General features: G+C 41.5%; 1 protein-coding gene across 1 annotated transcript in view; it reads right to left on the reverse strand.

Moving 5' to 3' along the window:
• Positions 1-26583, reverse strand: part of SAE1 (SUMO1 activating enzyme subunit 1) — a 62571-nt gene extending 35988 nt beyond the window's left edge. The window contains exons 1-5 of the mRNA XM_081275416.1: positions 26384-26583; positions 18879-18990; positions 11699-11872; positions 9003-9145; positions 7248-7347 (exon numbers count right to left, since the gene is read on the reverse strand). Of these exons, the coding sequence (XP_081131542.1) occupies positions 7248-7347; positions 9003-9145; positions 11699-11872; positions 18879-18990; positions 26384-26481 (627 nt within the window). The 5' untranslated portion in view covers positions 26482-26583. The remainder of the gene's footprint in view (positions 1-7247; positions 7348-9002; positions 9146-11698; positions 11873-18878; positions 18991-26383) is intronic.
• Positions 26584-26788: the final 205 nt, after the last annotated feature.

Genomic DNA, 26788 nt, shown 5'->3' on the forward strand with positions numbered 1-26788 from the left:
TGTGCCAGGATTTAATCCCCCATACCACCTCACCCACCCGCACCACAAACACAAAAAGACTACAAATTTCTAGGTCCAATCCCCAGCCTACTTATTCAAAATCTCCAAGGCAGGCATGGAGGGATCCAGGAGTCTCCAGCTTTAAAAAGCATTCTAACAACCGACAACTGTAATTGATACAATCTGCCAGTAGAATAGCAAAAAAGCACGAAGTCACTAAAGGTTACTGTTACATACTGTTGGCTGTAGAATGTAAACGGATAAAAACTTTTTCATTCTACTTAGCAGAATCTGCCAAACCCTATGATACTCTAATTTAACCTAGAGAAAGTAACAGGATTGTCCTAGAGACTATCTACACACACTCACAGACTTACTGTATCAGTTTTTAATGGCAAAAATGTACATGCCTAAATGCCCATGGACAGAAGAATAGATATATAAACAATAATGTATTTACACAATAAATACTTTACAGCAAAAGAATGCCCTGCAGTGCTGCCCAAGACAATTTGCTGTGATGATGGAAATGGTGAACCTGGGCTGCACAATACCAAGAGGTATGTGTGGTTACTAAGCACTTGAAATGTGGCTAGTGAGACTTAGGGACTCAACTTTTTATGGCATGTAATTTTAATTATTTTAATTTAAATAATCATGTGGCTAGTGGCTACCATAATGGACAGAAAAGCCCTAACTCCATACAGATGTCCTCACAAACAAAAAGCTGCTATTAAAAAGCAGGTGCAGGGGGCTGGGGATGTGGCTCAAGTGGTAGCACGCTCGCCTGGCATGCGTGCGGCCCGGGTTCGATCCTCGGCCCGGGTTCGATCCTCAGCACCACATACCAACAAAGATGTTGTGTCCGCCGAGAACTAAAAAAATATTAAAAATTCTCTCTCTCTCCCTCTCTCTCTCTAAAAAAAAAAAAAAAAAAAAAAAAGCAGGTGCAGCACACATGCAATATGAAACCAATTCTGAAGTTAAAAGGCATGCAAAAGCAATTCCAGATTGTGCTTGGACATGTACACATATATATACACAATAAAAAAGAAATACAAGGGCTGGGATTTTGGCTCAGTGGCAGAGGGCTTGCCTTGTGCCATGTGAGGCACTGGGTTCGATCCTCAGCACCACATCAAAATAAATAAATAAAATAAAGGCATTGTGTTCATCCACAAGTTAAAAAAAAAAAAGGAAATATATAGGGCTGCAGTTATGGCTCAGTGGTAGAGCACTTGCCTTGCACATGTGAGGCACTGGGTTCGAACCTTAGCACCATATAAAAATAAATAAATAAGCAAAATAAAGTTACTGTGTCCTTCTACAACTAGAAAGAAAGAAAGAACGAACGAACGAACACATGAACGAGAAAAAATTGAGGATGATAACTCACGTTGGGAGGACAACCATGGGTTCTCAACCACTCGGGCAATGTTAATGCTTTAGATCGCAGGTGGGTTTCCTATATCCTTCTTATTTTATGTCTAAATTATTGCATAATAAGTCCTAAAGTGTCATTTATACTTAGACACATGTGATACAACAAAGCCAAGTCAGGCACTGTGGCATAGGTATGTAATCCCAGGTAATCAGAAGGCTAAGCGAGAAGGATCATAAGTTTCTAGGCCAGCTTGCAAAACATCTCAAAATAAAATTTAAAAAGGGTTAGGGGCATTACTCAATGTTATAGTGCTTGCTGACCATGCACAAGGCATGGGGTTCAATCCACAGAACGGTGGGGTGGTGGTGGTGGGGGCACCGCACCCAACAGGGTTGTGGGCTTTATCTGCCCTTCCAAGTATCTTTCTAATTCAAACAAATGAACTAGCAGCCCTAGAGTTACCTGGTTAGGAGCAAAGGCCAGAGGAACCCGGGAGAAGATAATAAGGATCATATAGAATAGTTCGATGATATTAAAACCATTTGGGTGGGGTTGGAGATGTGGGGACATAGTCCGTCATACCTGAGACCCTAGGTTCCATCCCGAGTACTGCATAAAAATAGAGGAGCCACTGGGCAATGTGGCACACACCTTCAATCCCAGCAGCTCTGGAGGCTAAGATAGGAGGATCCAAAGTTCAAGGCCATAGATGAACTGGAGACTATCAGGCTAAGTGAAATAACCAATCTCAAAAAAACCCAAAGGCCATTCTGATATGCTATGTTAACACACAATAAGGGGAGTGGATAGAAGTTCATTGGATTAGACAAAGGGGAATGAAGAGAGGGAGGATGGGAATAGGAAAGACAGTAGAATGAATCAGACATAACTTTTCTATGTTCGAATACAAATACACAATCATTGTAACTCCAGATTATGTACAACTACAAGAATGGGAAGTCATACTCCACGTATATATAAAATGTCAAAATACATTCTACTGTTACACATAACTAAAAAGAACAAACAAAAAAATTTAAAAAGAAAAAAAAAGTTCAAGGTCAGACTCAGCAACTTAGTGAGACCCTGTCTCAAAATAAAAAATAAAAAGGATGTGGGTCAGTGGTTAGGTGCTCCTAGGTTCAATCCCTGGTACCAATAAATAGATAAATAAATAGGGCTCATAGATAAATAAATAAATAGTAGCTCATTGGTAAACTGTCCCTGGACTATATCTCCAGTACCATTTCTTTACCTCCCCCAACAAAAGGAAGACACAGAAACGCTTGGTTTTTTGCTGGTTACAGCTACTCTGAAGGCTGAGACAAGGATTGCAAATTCAAGGCTAATCTGCATAATTTAGCAAGACCCTATCTCAAGATAAAATTTAAGAAAAAAGGGTAGGGATATAGCTCATAAGTAGTAATCTCCTGGCCTCATTCCTAAATACTGCTCTAAATAAATAAACAAATAAATTAGAGGGCTGGGATTGAGGCTCAGGGGTAAAGCGTTGCCCCCCCCCCCCTGCGGCGGCGCCGGACCAGTTCGATCCTCAGCACCACATAAAAAAATAAAGGCATTATGTTGTGTCCATCTACACCTAAAAATAAATACATAAATATTTAAAAAATAAATTAGAATCAATCCTCAACTGTGAAATTTCTCAACTAATTCATCAGGAGTATTAACAATGCCCAAATTAGTCACCTACTATTTTAAGAGCAGACAACTCATCTCCAGAAGCCCCGAACAACTCAAAAAACAAAACGTGAACAACACAGGTGGGACAGTGGCCTTTTAATCTGAATTGTTTTCTTCAGAATGTTGTCGATTTTTACATATTTTATCCTATCTCTTCATAAAACTTCAGTTTTCCTAAAAATTGTCAGCCTGTGCCCTCAGATCACTGTCTATGCTCTCTACCATCTCTTCCTCCCTCTGCAGCTGAGGTATCAGGTCAGGCCATTTCTGGCTTCTCCATCAGCTGTAGGCTGATAGAACAGGACTGTGCTTCTGCACCCATACAGTGCCTTACATGTAACAGACATTGTTTAACTCACAGAAAGAACTGGCTGTCTTGGAGTGGGGAAAGCCAGTGTGACTCTGCCCCTACATCTGTCATTTTGTTTATCTCATTTTCTTTGACTGCATACTAGGTCCAGGCTCTGATGCTTGGCAAACTTTTTGTCCTTCACAAACTGACTCAAACACTCCCCTGGGAAATCTTTTCAGACACTTCCTCACCACCACATCTTTACTCTCTCCTTTATCTCCTGCACATCACTGTCTATATCAGGCCTGTGACAACGACCTAATTCTGATGAAATCTGTCTGGTGACTTCTGCACCCTAAAGGAAGCAAACAAACTGATCACCTCAACAGGCCAGGCATTTTCCTACTGCCTTATTTATCATGATGGCACAGGTGCTAGAAAGGCCCAGTATCTTCCTAGGTGGTGTGAAAACCACAAACTGTTTTTCCTCTTTGTTTTTTAAGTTTCTAATTTAGGAGCACAACGTGTACCTTGAAGCAAAAGTGGCTTTACAACATTTGGTTGAACTTAGGAAAAGGGGTGAGGGGAAGGGAACTCTAACCAGAAACCTTTCACAGGAAACAGGAAGTGGTGGCTTCCCCACCCCCATCCTGCATTCTCAGAGCATAACCCAACTAGTTATTCTGTACAATTTAGGCAAAAGGGTAGAATCTCAATCAAGGAATTTTTTACTACGAAGAGTACTTCAAAATCACAAATGTATCTCTGCCAAAATAAAGGAGGCATGTTATTATAAGGTGGAAAGGCCAAAACCCAACTCAACCCAGCCCTTGAAGGGCACTCTTGGTGAAGCCTCACCAAGACAAGATTTGGAATCCCAGGGATTGTCATCAGGAATGCACTGAATGCCCTGCAACCTTAAGGGGCTCTTGGTTGGAATTTAAGCCTGAATTGTCCAAGTGTAACAGCTGACTAACAATGTCAGCTGGGGAATATTTTCATACCTTCAAATTTGACCCCACATAGGAAGAGGCTTCACAAAAAGCTCTGACCATGGAGTGCTAAGGAATGGTGCGCCAAGGCCCCGAGTGAAAGCACAGGCTGCCCACATTCTCCTCATAGTGAGATAAAGTGGCTCCCAAAAGAGGTTTCCAGATCCACACCAGTGGGCACCATCAGAACTGACTCCAGGGAAACTTCCAGCTGTGAATTAACAAAGCAAAGGCTCTCTCCAGCTGAATGTAAAAGACACGCCTCAATCAGAGAAGGCCCTTAAGCCATTAAACCTTTCACACCAAGGCCAAGTGTCTCACTTGTAAGAGGGTGTGATTTATAAACTGACAGCACCCACAAAGCTGCTTTTGTAGTCCTCAGTGTGTTAACAATTTATCTCCCCCACCAAACTCCCAGAGCTATGCAGATAAAGCTTGACTGGGTCTTAAAAAAAAAAGAAAGAAAAGGACTCAAGCTTTGGCCAAAACACCAACGTTCACTTTGGATAATTATGGTCCTGTGAATAGACACTAAAATTAGGGCCTAATAATTCCTCTGTATCACAAGCACAGCACCAAGCTATTCCAATACAAACACAAAAAGCAAAAGAAAGAAAATCTCCAGCGCTGCCTTGCTGAAGCCTCTAAGAGTTCCACTTCTGCGGTTTTCTGCAGTCTCTTTTGTGGTTTCTGCACTCTTTAGAATCCCCCCCCTTTAGAGCAATTTTAACTTGACATTCTGACCAGCTGTTTTTTCTTTCTCAACATTTAAATCTACAACACAGAGTAAATATGGACTTGGTCATATCTTTCCTCTCACTCCAACAAAACCAATTCTGGCCACTTCAAATCACTCTCCCCATCCCATGATACCCTTTTTCTTAAATTCCAGCACAAGTTACGGAAACCACTGACTTCTGATCTCTTTCCTATTCCTTTGAATAAAAGGAATCTAATTATTGCACCAAATCCAAACATAGGCTATGCTCCTAACATAAACCACATAAAAGTATCCTCCTAGATGGGAGATGTAGATCAGTGATGAAGCACTGGCTTTGCATGCGCACAGGCCCCAGGTTCTATCCCCAGCATGTCCATCCCCACATACAACATACATGATAAATGCACACGTGTATGCATATTTGCACATATACATATCTATACAACTGATAACATCTGTCAACACTAAATGTTTTTCTCATTAAAGGTTTTTGGCGAAAGAGAAAAAAAACTTAAAAAAAAAAAACAAAAAAAACAGCCAAGGGGTTGGGATTGTGGCTCAGCAGTAGAGTACTTGCCTAGCACATGTGAGGCATCTTCAGCACCACATAAAAATAAATAAATAAAGACTGCGGCTGGGGATGTGGCTCAAGCGGTAGCGCGCTCCCCTGGCATGCGTGCGGCCCGGGTTCGATCCTCAGCACCACATACCAACAAAGATGTTGTGTCCGCCGAGAACTAAAAAATAAATATTAAAAAAAATTCTCTCTCTCCTCTCTCTCTCTCTCTCTTTAAAAAAAAAAAAAAAAAATCTCTCTCTCTCTCTCCTAAAAAAAAAAAAAAAAAAAAAAAAGACTGGGGCAGGGTTGTGGCTTAGTAGTAGAGGGCTTGCCTCGCACATGCGGGACCCTAGGTTCGATCCTCCGCACTACATAAAAATAAATAAGTGAAATAAAGGTATTGTGTCCAACTACAATTAAGAATAAATAAATAAATAAATAAATAAAATACTGTGTCCAACTACAACTGAAAAAATAAATACTTAAAAAAAAAAAAAAAGCCAGCCAAGCATGGTGGTGGCACACCTTTGATCCTAGCTATTGGGATGATTGAGGCAGCATGGGCAACTTAGGGAGGCTCTGTCTCAAAATTTAGGGGGGAAAAATGGGGCTATAGCTCAGTAGAAAAGAAAAATTTTTTGTATAAAAGTAATGGCTTTTGCTCAAAACCATGTATCAGAGGTTAAAATCTGTGGCCTATGTACCAAATAAGCCACACAGACATGTTGTTTGACCTCCAGGGTATTTACCAGAATAGCATTCAAAGCAGATTGAGTATGTACCCTATACAAAAATCTATATTTCTGACTTTTTTTTTTTTTAAAGTACCAGGTACTGAACCCAGGAGTTTTTTTTTTTTTTTTTAAACATTTATTTTTTAGGTGTAGATGGACACAACACAATGCCTTTATTTTTATGTGGTGCTGAGGATTGAACCCGGGTCCCGCCTGTGCTCTACCCCTGAGCCACAATCCCAGCCCCGAACCCAGGAGTTCTTAATTACACAATCACATCCCTAGATCTTTTTATTTTTCATGGTTTTTCATGGTAGTGAACACCTGTAATCCCAGTTACTAGGAGGCTGTGGCAAAAGGTTCACAAGCTCAGGCTGAACCAGCACCCTTGTGAATCACTATGTTAAAATAAAAAATAAAAGGGCTGGGGACAGGGATGGGGTTGTGGCTCAGTGGTAGAGCACTCCCCTAAGCATGCATGAGGCACTGGATTTGATCCTCAGCACCACATAAAAACAAAGTAATGTATCCACCTAAAACTAAAAATACATAAATATATAAATATATTTTTTTAAAGGGCTGGGGACAGAGCTCAAGTGGTATAACACCCTTGAGTTCAATGCCCAGTACTGAGGGGAAAACATTCACCTCTGGAACTGGACCCACATTTCCTCATGGCAACAGCCATCTGGCACTAAGCAGCAGCATATCCCATTACATGGTGTAAGGGTAAGTAAGCATGGGCTTTCCCCTCAAGACTGCTCAACCAAGCTCATTTCTCTTATTTACAAATGTAAAAAGGCCCATCGGATCCTCTAGAAGTCCCCATGGCCTCTAACCTCTGCTCCCCCACATTATAAGTACCTTTTTGACCATAGTTGTCTCAGATGAATCAAGTTTTGCTCTCTTGGTATCAGGTCCATCTTCTACTCCTTGGCTAACTTTGGCAACTTTGGTTTTCTCCCTAGAGGGTGACAAAGGGAGTCTACCCTGTGAATCATGCCAGTAAAATAAAAAATGTTACCAGTTCCCAGAGTATGTAACAGCAAAAGCTTTGGGGTCAGACAGGCTAGGGTTCAAATCCCAGTTCTGCCACTTATTTATCTGATAAGTCAGTTAACGTAGGAACAGCAATCCCTGACACCACAACTGTGAGAAGAGAAATAGCATAAATTGTTCAGCACACTGCCCAAAATATACAAGCTCCCAATAAGTCAAAGTGATTTGTGACCTGCTTTTCACTACTATGACATTATCTACTTATTACATACCTACCCAAGGAACTAGATTTTTCCTTTTTCTTTTTTTTTTGCTCCTAACATAAACCACATAAAAGTATCCTCCTGGACTGGAGATGTAGCTCAAGCTATGAAGCATTGGCCTTGCATGCACAGGCCTAGGGTTCTATCCCCAGCATGTCCACTCCCACATAAAACATACATGATAGATGCACGTGTGTATGCATATTTGCACATATACGTATCTAGTGACTGGGGTTTGAACTCAGGGGCACGCAACCACTGAGCCACTGAGTTGCTTAGTGCCTTGATTTGCTGAGGCTGGCTTTGAACTCACAATCCTCCTGCCTCAGCCTCCCAAGATGCTGGGATTATACCCATGCACCACCGCACCTGGCTCTTTTTTCTATTCTTCTTTCCTTTTTTCCCCCCTGTGAAGATTGAACCCAAAACCTTGAAAACGTAGGTAGGTTAAGTGTTCTACTACTGAGCACCATCCCCAGCCAAAGTATATTCCTAAAATCACATAATGCTAGAGATATATTGAGTGTTGGTCTTTTCCCTACTTGGATTTTATAGGCCAGAAATCTGCGTACCAGAGAAGGTTTAGCAACCTGCCTGACAGGCTGAACAAAAGAGAGCAGTTCTTGGGCTCTTGCTAGGAAGTTCCACCCCACTGGGCCTCTCTTTAGGGAGTTGGCGAGGGAGGAAGGGAAAGTGGTTAAAATTTGTGGCCTATGTATCAAATAAGCCACACAGATGTACGTGTGCGTGTGTGTGTGTAACTAGTCCAAAAAACCCAACTCACAATTTTTTATAATACTGTATATCATCAGCCATCTTTCATCCAGAAGCTACAAACTCAAAATGTTGCAGATCCTACCATGTGAGAATTACCAAAATATGCAGCCTCAATGTTCAAAATAAGGGATAAGGTCTGTTTTTTCCACCAGAGTTGTCTCTGGACCTTGGAGCTTTTCCAAGGTAGACTTCGGCTGAATGTGCCTCCAAGAGAACCCATCTAACTATGTGTACTCAGTTTAGGGTACAAATGTTTACAATCCAAGCAAGCCTTCCCTATGCAGAAAATGTGGGTTCAACACATAAAGTCTGGACTAATCAAATACCCAGTGGTGTACTTTATCACAGAACTCTGCTTGCTTTAGGCTTTAAAATTAGACCATTCTGGAGTGCGGAGGCTGTATCTCCTATAATTCTGAACTCACAATCCACTGTGTTCAGTAATAATTGTTAATGGCTTGCTTTCAGACTATTTTGAGTGGTAACAGTAAAATACTTGCCTTACATTCCTTTTTTCCCACCAGTATATAAAACTAAACTTTGAAAATACCTTTTTTTCTTTTTCTGTTCCAACACTTACTCTACAAATTCATGCTCTCCAAGATTGGCAAATGTATATCCATGGTAGCCAAAAACATCTCCTGTGAAGAACTTGATGCTGTTTTTGTGGCAGATCTGGTCAACTTTAACTATGACATCCCTAGAGCAGCAAGTTAAGCATACCTGCAAAAAGAAAAGTCTGGGTGTGAGTTTTGCAAACTGTGACTCATTGCCCTGATGTCTACATAAATCTTAATGAACAGTCTTTCGGGACACGATTGAAGCCAGTTTCAAACTGGTACAACAGGTTCTTTGAGTGCTACAGTTAGAATACAAAAGAGAAGCTGCAGGATTTAGTGCATAGAAAATGTAAGTTATGTGGGCTGGGGCTCAGCATCTAGCACACTTGCCTGGCATGTGTGAGGCACTGGGTTCAATTCTCAGCAACACGTGAAATAAATAAAGAACTATCAACAACTAAAAAAAAAGAAAATGTAAGTTATGTGATGGTCACTTTATATGACCAAAAAGAAATGTGTTTAGCTAGAAAGGAAAAACCATTTAGGAAACACTTGCCCTGGACTGGGGGATATAGCTCAGTTGGTAGAGTGCTTGTCTCGATGCACAGGGATGCTGGGTTCAATCCCCAGCACTGCCCCCCCCCCAAAAGGAACTCTTCCCCTAATCCACAAACATATAAAAACACATTTCATTGTTTACATGAAAAAGACAGTGATAACTTACCAAGTTATTTCTAAACCATTAGCTAAATATATTAAAATCTAAATAAGTGATAAAAGAAAAACTGGGCTGGGGTTGTGGCTCAGCGGTAGAGTACTTGTCTAGCATGTTTTGAGGCCCTGGGTTCGATCCTCAGCACCATATAAAAATAAATAAAATAAAAGCATTGTGTCCAACTACAACTATAAATAAATAAATAGATAAATAAAACTAATTTTTTCATAGCTGTAAACGGACAGTGTGCCTTTATTTTTATGTGGTGCTAGGGTTCAAACCCAGTGCCTCACGCATGCTAGAGAACCATGGGAGCTATGATCCCAGACCCAAAACTAATTTTTTTAATTGATCCAGAGGTTATTTTCAAATACGCGGGTTTTTGTCTCTTTTCTTTTTTTACTTTTCCCCCACACTGGGGATAGAACCCAGGGCACTAGTCTCTGAACTACCTCCCCAAACCTTTTTTTTTTTTTTTTTTATTTTGAGACAAGATCTTGCTAAAGTTGACTCCTCCAGCTTCCTTTTTTGATTGATATTTTAAGACAAAGATAAACAAGTCCCACTGGAATTATTTGTCCACAGTTTGCTGGAAGAAACTTTATCAAAGTAAGGACAAAAGAAAAAGGTTACAGACCAAGTGACCTTCTCTGACTTAAGGCAGTAAACCGGTGCTCTGCATCCTCTGGGTTGTTTTCCAATAAATAGGTATTGGAAATGGCCAGGTTCTACTGCACAAAACTCTATCTTTTCAGGAGAAGCTCTGTGATCACCATCAAAAGACAACTTCCAAATCGCACATGCTTTCTCCTGAACACAAGGCCATTTTCAGTTGACAGACACTCTTTGCCTAGAAACTGAAATAATGCTCAGAGAAATGTGTTCCTTTGGTGTTTCAAAAGATGTAGTTATCCAAGGAAAAAAAATCACATCTGAAAGGTAAGAAAGCCACAGAGGACACACACAAACAATTGATTAAACAGAACCCTGCAGAGTCAAAAGTGACTACAACCCCTGTCAGGAGCAGCCAAACAGGGCCCAAAGAGACAATCACTCTCCCTGTGCAGATACACAGCACTGGCCTCAAGCATCTGTTCTAAAAAAAAATCTCTCTACAAGTTTATGGGATAACTGAAATAAACCGAATCTGAACTATGGATGAGAAAATTTTAAAAAGACTTATGTCCAAATGGAAGATATCATATTACCTACAACTACAAAATAGAAGGAATTGGTAAAAAAGGAAAAAAGACAAATGCACAGATGATCCAACATTCTGGGCCCATGTCTGAACAGATACATGCAAGCTATAAAATACAGCAGTGTGAAAAACAAACTACCCAGGCCAAATTCTAACCTTTTACGTAAGGTAATCATTTCAGTTACCTGAATTGTTAAGTTTTCCCAAGGTATACGGAACTATGTCTGAAAGGTCACAGATACCGACATAGATTTTAACCTATCCTCTTGCATCTGCATAGATAGATTCAGCAGTGAAAGCAGATGAGGCTGGATAGGATTCATTTGGCTTATGACTATAGTGATTCTGTCTAGTTATCCATGAGCAAAAAAAAAGACAGACATAAACCAAGATCAAGATCAGGTGTATTCTTTCCTAAGACAAAACACAAGCTACAGTTTGGTATTTCTAACAATAAAATGCCACAGAAATTAATCAACAACTTGTTAAGTTTTCAGGGGCAAATATTTGCGATACACGCAGATTCTAGAAACCAGACAGACCACCAATCCTGAAATCTGGTCTAGGGAAACACATGCCCAGAGAAGCCAGCAGACGGCAACGTCACAAACAGCCACAGCAGGTCCAACAGATTGGACCTACTGGCAACACACTCGTGAAAGGTACTAAGCTTAAACAACAGAACAGCTTATAAATTTACTTGGGAAAAAGCTCAGAATTTGAGATTAAACCCTCTAGAATACCTGTAAATAGTGCTTAAATTTGCTTAATTCCCACAGGCTTTACACTAAGAAACTTACAGCATCAAACTGAGTGAAAAATGACTCAGGTTTCTTCTCTATATCCTCAGTGTCCACCTTCACATCCACCATGGGGTTGAGATTCTGGGCTCGCTCCAAAGAGGCTTCAGCCCTATTTCGGCCAACAGACCCAGTACGAATCAGGAATTGAGCTCTGGGATCTTCTGGAGATACCTGGGAATAAATATTTTTTCTTAATGCTTGAATTTGCCTTGAAAACAAATCTCAAAGACAGTGAACTGATTTGAGACAACAGCTAAAATACTTACCATCAAATTGTACGGCTCCTATAATAATCAGCATAATGCAGAGACCCTACTCTTAATTCCTTCTGAGACTATTTTTTCTTTTTATATCTTTAAATATTTTTTTAAACATGTCCCTCAGGTCTCCATTTGAGAAGTTTTGTTAAACTCACTGGCACCCAGACCAAGGCAATACTGCCCTACCTGGTGGCTCAGTATTAGCATGGCAACTCATCACTGGGACATTTTAATGGTTTTTAATTGGTCATTGATGGTTAAATAGCACCCCCTTGTGTTCATAAGGGAAATTCACTCAGGAACAGAAAAGTCCATGCTTTTTTCCACTTAAATCTGCTTAATTTTTTTTTAAATTTTTTTATTTTTTAGTTCTCGGCGGACACAACATCTTTGTTGGTATGTGGTGCTGAGGATCGAACCCGGGCCGCACACATGGCAGGCGAGCGCGCTACCGCTTGAGCCACATCCCCAGCCCAAATCTGCTTAAATTTATAACCACTGTAACAATTACCAATGGTAAGAATTGACCAAGTACCTATCATGTGCCCAACCTTAAGCATTCATGGAAACATTAGGTAGTTTAAAGGATGCAGTCCCTGTCTACAAAGGATTTAAAAACAATGCAAAAGGGGCTGGGGATGTGGCTCAGGCAGTAGCGTGCTCGCCTGGCATGCGTGCAGCCCAGGTTCAATCCTCAGCACCACATAAAAACAAAGATGTTGTGTACGCCGATAACTGGAAAATAAATATTAAAAAATTCTCTCTCTCTCAAAAAAAAATGCAAAAACCAGACACAACTAAGAATACTTAAAATGAACTTTTAAATTCAATTCAAACTCAGGAGGAAAGATGAGTGGGGACTAGAGCAGAGGAATTTTACCATACGACTGAATGTCAGCACAGTAGAGCCTCAAATATAGAATACTGTAACTCCCTGATAGCCAGAGGGATTACAGATTCCATACAGCTCACAAAGCATTTTTTCACACACCACAAACATCTAATTAAACTCTTACTCTGCAAATGACTTCGCCACCTTCATTGAGACTAGGTTCAACAGAAGTAATCTCCCTTCATCTCCTCCTACTAAATATCCAGGTACACACACTTCCTTACTGTCTTTCCTCCAAGAAAATGAACTGGCCCTCCTCCGACTCCAGATCAACCCTCTAACAGTATCTTTGACCCATCCCCTCCTCTTTCTTCAGAGATCTCTATACTGAGAGGCTAGATATCACAGTGGTTAAGAGCAAAGACTCTGGAATAATTCAGGTTTCGTTAAAACCTTTAATTCAAATCCTGGTTCAACAACTTACTGTATGACCTTGAGAAAAGTGAGATACACACACACACACAAAAAAAAAAAGTATGTGAGATTCAAAAGTAAAATGAACATGTTAATAAAAAAACATAAAACTCATTAATTCCTCCATCAGTGCCAGTCATTATTACTGTCAGTCCAAAGAGCACAACTTGCTTACAACTTTCTACTTGTCCCCTGTCCTCTCAGACCCTCCTCTTCCTTCCCTTTTTTTCCTGTCCCTATTTGCCCCTAAGTTTTCATCTCAAAACCATTCATCTTTTCACTTTGTATATAGTTCCATAAACCATCTCTATTATCTCTATTATCAAGGTCTTTTTTTTTGGGGGGGGGAGGGAGAGAGAGAGAGAATTTTTAATATTTATTTTTTAGTTCTCGGCGGACACGACATCTTTGTTGGTATGTGGTGCTGAGGATCGAACCCGGGCCGCACGCATGCCAGGCGAGCGTGCTACCGCTTGAGCCACATCCCAACCTATTATCAAGGTCTTTACTCAAATCCCTTGTGCCTCTCACCTACACTACTAGAAAAGCCTTATAAGTTATTTTCCCTGTACCCTGTGCTAATCATAGTTCTACCCAGATTGTTCTAGATATAAATTAGTGATCTACCTGAATAATGTCTATTTTGCCAAGTGTGATGGCGCATGCCTGTAATCCCAAAGGCTTGGGAGGCTGAGGCAGGAGGATTGCCAGTTCAAAGCCAGAAACTCGGGCTGGGGTTGTAGCTCAGTGGTAGAGCACTTGCCTAGCATGTTGTGAGGCACTGGGTTCAATTCTCAGCACCACTTAAAAACAATTAAATAAAATAAAGGTATTGTGTTTAAAAAAAAAAAAAAAAAAGCCAGCAACTCAGTGAGACCCTCTCTCTAAATAAAATACAAAACAGGGCTGGGGATGTGGCTCAGTGGTCTAATGCCCCCATGTTCAATCCCCGGTACCCACCCCCCAAAAAAAGTATTTGTATTTTAGTGACGAAGCCCAAAGCCAACCAGGTTAAGTTCTCTTTACATCTGAAGCTAATGAATCCACAGCACCTGGGGAACTGAGTAAAAGTTTGAGTTGGGCTTCACAGCAGGACTTTCTGACATGAACTTTACATGTGATCTGCCCCTGCTTGCTACCACTTTGGATCTTGTACTCTAAAAACACCAAAATGCTTGTTATATTCCATTTCTAAGATGCTGTCAGACACTTCTATGCCACTTTAATGTTCTCTGCCTAAAAACCCATCAACTTGATAAACCCCTTCCTTGTTCTTAGCTCAGATTGGAACTCCAGGAGACCTTTCATGTCCTACTACTACCATCTAAGTCCAGGTTTTTTGGAAAAAAAATTGAGAATGGGAATTAAACTCTGAGCATTTTTCTCTTGCCAGCACCTAGCAGACTTCATGGTACTAAGCAGATACTCTCATCAGATGCTTATCAATCTTATAAACTAAATAAAAAGTTCTGTCAACCCCTTGAACTAACCAATAATTCTTTTCAGATTCTTTTTTTTTTAGAGAGAGAGAGAGAGAGAATTTTAATATTTATTTTTTAGTTTTCAGCGGACACAACATCTTTGTTGGTATGTGGTGCTGAGGATCGAACCCGGGCCGCACGCATGCCAGGCGAGCGCGCTACCGCTTGAGCCACATCCCCAGCCCTCTTTCCAGATTCTTTCCCGCCACTTGATACACTATTTTCCCGCGGTGTGTGATGATTTGCTAAGAGATGCTATGATGTATGCAGGAGTCCCTGCCTTCTCCAAAGAATGTATAAAACTGCTGCAAACCCTGGGCTCAGGGCCTCTCAGCGTCACCTGTTGCTGTGTGGGCGTGGAGGACCGAGCTAGCTCGAAATAAACACCTCTTTGCTGCTTACATGGGGTGGGGGGAGTTCTAAGGGAATTTTAGAGATGAGCAAACTTGAACCTTTCTACATGATTCCAAAGCCTTTGCATTTGGCAGTACTGCCTCCCTGGGGTGTATATGATAAATATACTTTGGTATTAGAAGTATATGCATAGACGGGCTGGGGATGTGGCTCAAGCGGTAGCGCGCTCGCCTGGCATGCGTGCAGCCCGGGTTCGATCCTCAGCACCACATACTAACAAAGATGTTGGGTCCACCGAATAACTAAAAAATAAATATAAAAAAAAAAAGTAGTATATGCATGGAGCTTAAATAATGAAAACAAGGAAGAGGTACCGCAGCAGAAGGGTAAACAACCATGATGTGTTCATGAATTTATAAATTTATCTGATTAAGAAAGACACAGTGCCCACCCCTTCCAGGAGGCTGAGGCAGGAGTACTGCAAGTCTGAGGCCAGCTTTGGCAAGTCAGTGAGACCTTTTTTCAAAATGAAAACTGAAATAAAAAGAGCTAGGGATGTAGTTCAATGGCAGAGCATCCCTGGGTTAATTCCTAGTACTAGAAGAAAAAAAAAATTTTATCTGATGAGAGTCTGGCTTGGTAAGTTAAGAACAAGATATATGAAGTCAGTGGCTGTTAACCCACCATGACTATTAGATTCACCTAAAGAACTTTATTTTTATTTTTTTAAATGTTTATTTTTGAGTTGTAGTTGGGCACAATATCTTTATTTCACTTATTTATTTTTACGTGGTGCTGAGGATTGAACCCAGGTCCCGCACATGCGAGGCGAGTGCTCTACTGCTGAGCCACAATCCCAACCCCAAGAACTTAAGAGGTAAAGGATGTCGATAAGTCTGTACATTAACACTGTCCTGATATGGTATCAGAACCACACCCCACACCTCTCAATATATAATTACGCGCCCCATTCTAAATCCCTAAACCAGATGAGGAAGTTACTGTGTCCAAGTGGTTTCATTTTCCCATGCCCAGAACTGCTACTGTTAGGTAGTATCCTTCCTTAGATCTCAGCTTTTATCCTCTCCATACACAGCAGTCTTCCTCAGGACAAGGTGCTTCAGCCTCTAGAGGGCAGCATAGTTGGGAAAATAATTCTGTTTCTTGTCCCCTGCCCACTCCTGGCACCTTCCTCGCAGGAATTTTTTTCCTTAGGATTTTTAAATTAAATTCAAAAACGCTGGGCACCATTCCAGTAATCCCATCAGCTTGGGAGGCTGAGGCAGGAAGATGGTGAATTCAAAACCAACCCTAGCAATTTAGCAAGTAACTCAGCAAGACCTTTTCTCTAAATTTAAAAAAAAAAAAAAAAAAAAAAACTAGAGAGGGGTGCTGGAGCTGGGACTCACTGGAAGTGCACTTGCCTGGCATGTGTGAGGCACCAGGTTAGATTCTCAGCACCACATATGAATGAATGAATGAATGAATGAATGAATGAAGGTCTATCAATAAGTAAAAAAATATTTTAAAAAAGGGGCTGGGAATGTGGTTCAGTGGTTGAGCATTCCTGGGTTCAATCCCCAATGCCAAAATAAATAAATTAATACAAGCAGATAAATTTAATTCAAAAACCAATCTGTGGCTGTAATATTAAGTGAGCCAACCTATGTTTCTCTTCACTTTATAGTACAATTTTTAAAAAATAATTCCAGGTATTCCTGAATACTCACATAAGATCGGCTTTTAAATTTTTCACTGTTTTTCTCTTAGTCTAGTGGCTAGGAAAATAAATAAATAAAAATTCTCATTAACATTTACTTTTGGGCTGGGGATGTGGCTCAAGCGGTAGCGCGCTCGCCCGGCATGCGTGCGGCCCGGGTTCGATCCTCAGCACCACATACCAACAAAGATGTTGTGTCTGCCGAGAACTAAAAAATAAACATTAAAAAAAATTTTTTCTCTCTCTCTCTCTCTCCTCTCTCACTCTCTCTTTAAAAAAAAAAAAAATTTACTTTTGTCTAGGACTGGGGTTATGGCTCAGAAGTACAGCACTCGCTTAGCATGTGCAGGGTCCTGGGTTCAATCCTCAGCACCACATAAAAATAAATACATAAAATGAAGGTATTATGTCCAATTACAACTAAAAAATAAATATTTTTTAAAATTTACTTTTGTCTAAAGAGCCTAGACTTCATGCTAGTTACCTAGTGTGAGACAGGATTCTGTTCACTGCCCAAAAGAAAAGAAAGTCACAAATAATACAGTGTAATAATACAGTCTCCCAAGTATTTTGCTCCCAGGTGCAGTGGTGCATGCCTGTAATCCCAGAAATTTAGGAGCTGAGCTGGAGGATTCCAAGTTCGAGGCCAGCCTCAGCATCTTCGTGAGACCCTGGCCTTAAAATAAAAAATAAAAAGGACTGAGGATGTAGCTCAGTAGTTAGATACCTCCAAGTTTAATCCCTAGTACCAAAAAAAAAAAAAAAAAAAAGACAGGTCAGAACAAACTACACTAGAGTTGGGTGCGCTACCATTATATTATTCAATAGCACTGTCATATAATTATTTATTAGATGCTTACTGTGTATCTCTGCTAAACAACCCACATATATTTGCTCTGATTCGATGTTTTTCTTTTTTGCCTTTTTCCCCTTTGGTACTGAAAATTGAACCCAGGATGGTTTACCTCTGAGCTACATTTCCAGTTCCTTCTATTTTGAGACAGGGTAATCACTAAGTTGCTAAGGTTGGCCTTGACTTGTGATCCTCCTGCCTTAGATTATAGGCATGCACCACCTCACCCAACTAGTATGTTTTTCAAAGTAATATTTGTGGAGATTCTACAACAAAATCTCCTGACCCATCTGTCTTTTATTTATTTATTTCCTTTTTTTTTGGGGGGGGGCGGGGAATGGGGATTGAACTCAGGGACACTCTATACTGAGCTACATCCACGGCTCTCCCTATTTCTTTCTTTCTTTTTTTTTCCCCAGTCCTGGGGATTGAACCCAGGGCCTTACTCATGTTGGGCAAGCACTCTACCTCTGAGCTACATCCCCAAGCCCCCACTTTCTATTTTTTATTTCCAGACAGCTGAAACTGGCCTCAAACTTGCAATCCTTCTGCCTCAGCTTCCCAAACACTAGGGTTACAGGTGTGCACCAAAACTCCCAGCTCTCAGACATCTATCTTTTATATTTTTTTTTAATTATTTTTTTAAAGAGAGAGTGAGAGAGGAGAGAGAGAGAATTTTTTAATATTTATTTTTTAGTTCTCGGTGGACACAACATCTTTGTTGGTATGTGGTGCCGAGGATCGAACCCGGGCCGCACGCATGCCAGGCGAGCACGCTACTGCTTGAGCCACATCCCCAGCCCCGACATCTATCTTTTAAATGTATATGTTCCTGAGCCTTATCCAAGACCTTCTAAACCAGAATCACTGAGGGTAAAAGCTTTATACTACGACAAAGGCTCCAGGCAACTGCATTTTCATTTAGTTATCCAGGTGATTTTTAGGCATAGATTGGAAAACTACTTCTCTACTCCTCCAAGGGAAATGCTATTAACTCCATTTTACAGATGGCAGGCTCAGTAAGGTAATCTATCTCCTCTGGGTGGATCTAGAATTCAAACCCAGCACTAGTACCTTCAGTTTCCAAAGACTAGAGTTCCACTAACACTACCCATCCTTTCACAACATATATAGGCATTCATAAAATCTTCATACTGAAGAGGATAGATACAAAAGGGCAGTCATAAGGTGATAATAGCGTACCTGTTCATGATCCAGCATGGTCAGTCCTTTAACTCCTGCCAGAATGAGATTCTTGGCAATTTCAGCCCCGAGTCCTTTCATGCCAACAAGAAGCACCCGGGAGGCCCGCAGCCTGTAAAGCAGAAACTGTTAACCTCCTGATATAGAAGAGAGGAGCTTACGAATCATAGAACAAAATATAGGCAAGTAATTTTGATTCTAATTAAATACACCATAGTTCCACAGCCTCAAATATAGAAAACACAGGTTCCAACTCATCCTGCACAGAAAAATTCATTCAAAAGAATTGCTAATTACTCTATTGGTGATAGAATAAAAAGTTTAAAAAAAAAAAGAAAGAAAGAAATATTTATTGAGTACTTACTATGCCAGGCATGGAGAATTTAGAAACATAGTGTGAATAAGAAAATTCTTGCCTCCTGGGGGAGGAGTTAGATAAACAAATACATAATATATCAAAAAGTGACAAAAACTGGGCTGGGGTTGTGGCTCAGTGTTAAGAGTGCTTACCGAGCATGCATGAGGCATCACATTAAAAAAAAAAAAGATATTGTGTCTACCTAAAACTAAAAAATAAATATTAAAAAAAAGTGACAAAAATCAAGCATGATGGAGAATTAAAAAAAAAAAAAAAAAAAAAAAAAAAAAAAAAAAACCCTCTCCAGCTGCTGGGCACAATGGTGTATACCTACAATCCCAGTAACTCAGTAAGCTGAAGCAGGAGTATCACAAATTTGAGGCCAGCCTTGACCACTAAGCAAGACTCTGTCTCAAAAATAAAAATGGATGGGGATATAGGTCAGCACTAGAGAGCCACTGGATCCAATCCCAAGAATGAGGGTTGAGGGTTGGAAAGAAGAATTTAGAATAGTCTCAAATAAACTCAACTTCTTGTCATATACCTCTATTCCCAGCAACTCAATAGGCTGAAGCAAGAGGACCACAAGTTCAAGGCTAGCCTCAGCAACTTAGGGAGGCTACAAGCAAATTAACAAGACTCTAATTTAAAAAAATTAAACAATTTTTAAAAAGATGGGTCAGGGGCTGGGACTGTGGCTCAGCCGTAGAGCGCTCGCCTAGCACCTGCGAGCACCACATAAAAATAAAGATATTGTGACCAACTACAACTAAAAAATAAATATTAAAAAAAAAAAAGGTGGGTGGGCTGGAGATGGGGATGTAATTCAGTGGTCAAGTGACTCTGGGTTCCATCCCCAGTAACAAAATTAAACTTGACTGCTATTGGCCAATGAGTTTACTACTGATTTATATAAAAAGTCAATTCTCTCAAAGTACCAGTATTTGGGAAAACATGTGAAAGCTTTTTTGCGAAAATGACTCCAATAATTTTAGACACCTGCATGCAATTAACTAGGAGTCTAATAAAAGCAGTAGCTGAAGCCTGATGAGTGCAGCACACCTGTAATCCCAGCAACTCCAGAGACTGAGGCAGAAGGATCACAAGTTTAAGGCCAGCAATTTAGTAAGATCTTGTTTCAAAATCAAAAGTGTGGGGCTGGGGTTGTAGTACAGTGGAAGAGCACTTGCCTAGCACGTGTGAGACACTGGGTTCAATCCTCAGCACTACATATAAATAAATAAAATTACTGTGTCCATTGACAACTAAAAATTTTTTAAAAAATCAAAACTGCTAGAGATGTAGCTCAGTAGTAGAGTACCCCTGGTTCCATCCCCAGTATAAGAAAAAAAAAATTGACATCAGAAAGATTAATTACAACCTCTGGATTTAGTTGAACCCTCCAGATCACAGATAAGACATACTAGCTCAGCTGACCCTGCCACTTCGCACCTTAAGTTGTAGCTTCCAAGTTCCCTTTCAGGCTGAGTGACTGGATCTTGACCTATTTGGTGCTTTGGTATCTCAAAAATAGTTAGCATGGGCAGGGGTTGTGGCTCAGTGGTAGAGCACTTGCAAAGCATGCATGAAGCACTGGGTTCAATCTCTGGCACCACATAAAAATAAATAACGTATTGTGCCCATCTACAACTAAAATAATATATTTTAAAAAATAGTTACCAATGATCCACCTTTCCAGTGGGAATCTGTAGTTACAAACTTTACCTATGGCTTCCTAATCTCCAAATCCACTAATTTTTTTCCCCTCAGGCTCTTGTTTTCCCTAGTGTTTTTTCAGCAATGGGCACTTCCAATCATTAATGTCCTCTGAGTGTGAAAACAGGAGTTTGAATTCTGGATTTACCACTACCTAACTGGGTGACCCAGAAAACTATACAATCAGTAAAATGGGGTTACTAATTCTCAATTCATGTCATTTAATTCCATTGACAACCTGGTAAATGTGAGTGCCAAAGCATCCTTACCTGACGTGTATAACACATGCACAAGTTACGTGAATATAATAACCTCTTCTCAGGATCCATTGCCTTACTTACATAAAAGGGTCCAGATTTTTAAAAATTTGACAGGAAAAAAGAAAAAAAAAGGGGCTGGGGATGTGGCTCAAGCGGTAGCGCGCTCGCCTGGCATGCGTGCGACACGGGTTCGATCCTCAGCACCACATACCAACAAAGATGTTGTGTCCGCCAAAAACTAAAAAATAAATATTAAAAATTCTCGCTCTCTCTCTATCCTCTCTCACTCTCTCTTTAAAAAAAAAAAAAAAAAAAAGATGTCAATACTATGTTGAATAGGAGTAGTGAAGTAAACATCTTTGACTTGGTCTTGATTTTAAAGGAAAAGGCTTTCAGTTTAAAAAAAAAAAAAAAAACACTAAAAACTAAAGCTGGCATTTAAAGCCACTTAGTATTGGCTCTATCCTACTTTACCACCCTTATTTCCTACTATTTCTACATTACTCACTCCCAGGCATGCCTCCAGTTTTCCACCTTCAGGCTTTATGTTCTTTCCTTTTCTTGAGACAGGGTTTCACCATGTTGCCCAGGCTGGCCTTGAATTTACAATCCCCCCACCTCAGCCTCCCAAGCAGCTGGGATTAGAGGTGTGTGTCACCTGGCCCATGTTCAGACTTTAAATCACATTCCACACTCCTGAAATGCATGCTGTCTTCCTCTAACTAGTCCAGCTTTTCCCCAAGACTTCAAAACCCAACTTGAATGTCATTTTCTCCAAAAGTCCTTTCTAATTATGGCTGAGTGGGGTGAGCATCCTCTCCTGAACTTTTCCAGCAAAGAATGTTTTTAAATGCCTCTGACAACACATCTCATGTAGCCACATAGCATTTCCAAAGCCTACATTCCTATATGGCTCCACAAACCAACTTCTCTGGAGTTGTTTTGCTTTTTAATTCAACTGCTGTCAACAATAAAACTCATATTTATGTGTTTAATCTTTAACCATGCTAGGGCCCCTGTGACTACAGCTTATTTATGGCTCGATTATATGAAAAGTGCTTAAAACAATACCTGGCACATAGTCACCACTTAATGAATATCAGTTATTATGATTCATGCTCTCTCATGTAGCAATTCCCCTTCTGGGAATCAATCCTACAAAAATTATGCACAAAGTATGTAAAAAGCCAGGCATGGTGGCATATACCTATAATACAAGCAATTTAGGAAGCTCAAGACGGGAGGATCACAGACTCAAGGATAGCCTTGGCCAGAAAGAGGAAAAAAAGAAAAAAAGATTTAGTAACACACTCTTTCCTCCATTTTGCAGATGTGGAACCTAAGACCAAAAGCTGAAGGTCAAGAGAGGACTTGAACCCAGGTTTTCTGATCTTCTAAGCCTCTACAGTATGCTACCATCTCACCCACTCAACAACTATCCAAGTATCGACATACTTGTAAGCATTAGAAATTTAAAGTAGAACAAAACTCCTATCTTAATTATTAAACATTTATAAAGGTCTTGTCCTCTTGATGCATATAATCTACTTCTCTTTCCAGTCACCTTCCATTCCTCACTCTTAAATATGCTGACTCAGACATGTCTTATTGTGACTGCCAGTTCAAAAATTGTGAGAACATATATTCTGAGAAGATACACAACTCTTTGCTTGCCACTACTGTAGAAAATGAATTGTCATAATAATAGCAGTCACTTACTTGGTATGTGACCTTGGGCAAGTTGGCTCCCTTCCTTAAACCATCAGTGAAATGGGCTATGCACCTAGGCAACACTTGCAAACTCACCTGTTTACAAAAGCCAGGCTAACACTTCCAATGACGTTGAACTGATGGAGTCGCTGACAAACTAGCAAACACATGCCCCGTGTAAAAAGGTGCCTCTACCTAACTCCAACTGATGGAGATGTATGACATTTCTATTTTCCAGGGGAACACTGAATTCAGAAACCTCCAATTTTTTTTAAGTTGTATTTGGACACAATACCTTTATTTTTTTTTAATTTAATTTTATGTGGTGCTGAGGATCAAACCCAGAGCCTCGAATGTGCTAGGCAAGCACTCTACTGCTGAGCCACAACCCCAGTCTCCACAAACCTCCAAATTTTGAGAGGATATTTTTTCCCCTAACTTCTCCTAAAAATTTAAAATATCTCTTAATGCCACCTACTCGGGAGGCTGAGGCCAGAGATTGCCAAATTCAAGGTCGGCCTTGACAACTTAGGGAAATCTATATCAAAAATATAATAGGTGCATGCAGTACATGCCTGTAATCCCAGCAACTCAAGAGGTTGAAACAGGAGGACTGCAACTTCAAGGCCAGCCTCAGCAACTTAATGAGGACCTAAGCAACTTAATGAGATCCTGTCTCAAAAAAAAAAAAAAAAATGTTCTATATTATAAGCAAACCATATTTTACAATAAATTTCTTTAATATGAAGTAAAAATGGGAGGAACTGGGAATAGATCCGTGCAAAATTGCCCCTGGTAGAATCCCCAGTACCCCAAATTCAATCAACCCATGGACTGATCTGGGTATTGCAGCACACACCTGTAAACCTGATGACCAGGGAGGCCGAGTCAGAAGAATTACAAGTTTGAGGCCAGCCTGGATAACTTAGCAAGACAGTCTCAAAATAAAAAATAAAAAGGGCTGGGGATGTACTTCAGTGGTAAAGCGTCTCTGGTTCAAACCCAGATAGATTTAATGGGTTATGTCCTCAAAGTTTCTTCCAGGGGCTGGGGTTGTGGCTCAGTGGTAGAGTGCTCGCCTAGTACTTGTGAGGCACTGTGTTCTGTCCTCAGCACCACATAAATATAAAATAAAGATATTATATTAACCTAAAAACTAAAAAAATATTAAAAAAAAAAAAACGTTTCCTCCAACTCAAAGTTCTCCTTCCACCTCTTTTAGAGACTAGCATTCCATAAAATCAATCAAGACCACCTATGTGGGCTAGGGATACAGCTCAGTTGGTAGAGTGCTTTCGTAGCAAGCATAAGACCCTGGATTCAATCCCCAGCACCACAAAAAAAAATAAATAAATAAACAAACAAACAAACACCACCTATGTTAAAGGCACTTTCTTCTCAATTAATTCCCAACTTTCTATTTCAGGTGCCTTTAATCCTCTGACCAGTGACACTGTTTTACGATGATTATGTTCTCATCCATCACAGAAGACCCCACACATCTAAAATAAGCCTGAGGTAATTCCCATTCCACTCCCAACCCCCCACATTACACTTTTTAACCAAACTCTTCTGAAAGGTGCACCCTCCTCAAACTAAATTCTACTGACCTATGTGCTTCCCCAATCCCTCACCTCAATTCTATACTCTCTGTACTCACATCACATAACCTATCACTTCTACCTCACCTCTGAACTCAACCACTCATGTACTGCTAGCAGTATAACAAGCACCCAAACATAAATTCAAAAGAGAAATGGTGCTTCCCTGACCCCAAGAAACCTAGTTTCCCTCACAATTCCATCATTCCAGTTCTCAGACCAAAAACACTAGAGTCATCCTTGACTTTTGCCTCTCCTTCTCCCCTCGATTAATCCTTCAAACACGGGGCTGGGGATGTGGCTCAAGCGGTAGCGCGCTCGCCCGGCATGCGTGCGGCCCGGGTTCGATCCTCAGCACCACATACAAACAAAGATGTTGTGTCCGCCGAGAACTAAAAAATAAATATTAAAAATTCTCTCTCTCTCCCCTCTCTCACTCTCTCTTTAAAAAAAAAAAATCCTTCAAACACCTCCCTTACCTTCAAAATATATCCAGAATATATACCTGACCCCTTCGAGAGTTTCAGGCATCAATATTTTTTTCTTAACTGGATTATTGCCACAGTCTAACAGGAATCTTTTAATTCCACTTCCACCTTCCTTAACCTTTTCTCCACAAAGAGTAATCCTTTCAAAATACACAACAGATCATATTACTCCCACTCAAAAACGCTCCAACAGGTTTCCCAGCAAACTCAGAGTAAAAGCTACTTAACACTTTTGGCTCCAGTCACCCTATTTCTCTAATCTGCCAAGCAATGTTCAAGCCTAAGGACTGCCGTTTTCCATGCTAGCAAGGCTCTTCCCACCATCACCCCTTCCAGGGGCAAATACGGCTCTTTCCTGTCACACAAGTCTGAGGCTTACATCCTGCCTTTCATAGGCCTTCCCTGGCCACCCTATCAAAACACTTCTTCCAATCAGGCACGGTGGCACACCCTGCAATCCCAACAACTCGGGAGGCTGAGGCAGGAGAGTCTCAAATTCTAGGCCAGCCTCAGCAATGCAGTTAAGACCCTAAGCAACTTAGCGAAACCCTGCTTCAAAATAAGTAATAAGGGCTGGGGACGGGGCTCAGTGGTTAAGAGCCCCCGAGTTCGAGCCCGCGTACCAAATAGATAAATAAGTAAAAGCTCCATGTAGGAAGGAGCCCGTTTAGTTCAGTGAGATGTGCTCAGGGAACAGAATAGTGCCTACGTCGAGCGCTCAGCAAATATTTGACTGAATCGACGACCTTCTGCAGAGGTCTCACCCCAACCAACCAACCCCCGTCTGCTCTGGACCACGTCACATCTAGACACCAGTAACCAACTCTGGCACCTGCAAGCCCTCTCTAGGCTCCCATTTGAGAGCACTTGCCTCTAAACGGGCACTCTTTCAGACCGGCCCGCTCCCGAGGAGCCCCGGGAACCTAAGCTCCCCTCAGCTCCGCTTGCCAAGGCGCCCCCAGCAGAGCAAAGGTACAGGTTCCCTCCCATGAATGAATGAACTACGCCCCCTTCACCCAGTCCGCACACCCCGGACCCCCCTGGTCCCTAAGCCCCCGCCGCGAGCCAAGGCCCACCGTACCCCTTCCGGACGCCCGATTCCCGGAGTGCCAATCCAGCTCCCTGAAGACCCCCACGCCCCCTGCAGAGGTCTCCGATTCCTCCGAACAGCCCCTCGGGGACCTCCCGGCCACACACCTCCCAGAAACACGACCAAACGACGCCCGCAGGGGTCTCGGGAGAGCTCCCCTGCCCACGCACGTAAACCCCGCCCTCCCTCTTCAAAGCGGCACCCGCTCCCTCCCGGCCGGGAACACCTCCCACCGGACGCCGCCTCCAGACCCTCGGCGCCTCCAGCCGTAGCGGCCCTGACCGTTTCTGAGCCTCTAGTCCCCACAAGCGGATCTGCCGATCATACTGCGCCGCCTCCTCCTCACTGATGCCGCCGCCAGCCTCCTCCTTCTCCACCATGGCGCCGGTTCTAGCAGCTGCAGCTCAGGTCCGGCTCTCGCCAACCGCCCGCCGACCCGCGAGCAGCCAACCGCCGCTGGCCGCGCGCCTCAGCCGAGTCTGCGCCTGCGCCGTGGGATCGCGCCTGCGCAGTACCTCCTCCGCCGAGGCTGGGACCACGTGGACCTCCAAAGCCTCCGAGGCCGACCGGCTAGTGGCAGTCACGTGACGGAGACTCCGACCCCCTCCTGGCCAAAAAAATGGCGGGCTTCATGGCCTCACGGAGAGGTCCACGTGGTTATTTATGAAGCTGTCCAATTGTGCAAAT

The sequence above is a fragment of the Spermophilus citellus genome (assembly GCF_964194105.1).
Source record: "Spermophilus citellus genome assembly, chromosome: 18".
NCBI classification, from domain to species: Eukaryota; Metazoa; Chordata; class Mammalia; order Rodentia; family Sciuridae; genus Spermophilus; species Spermophilus citellus.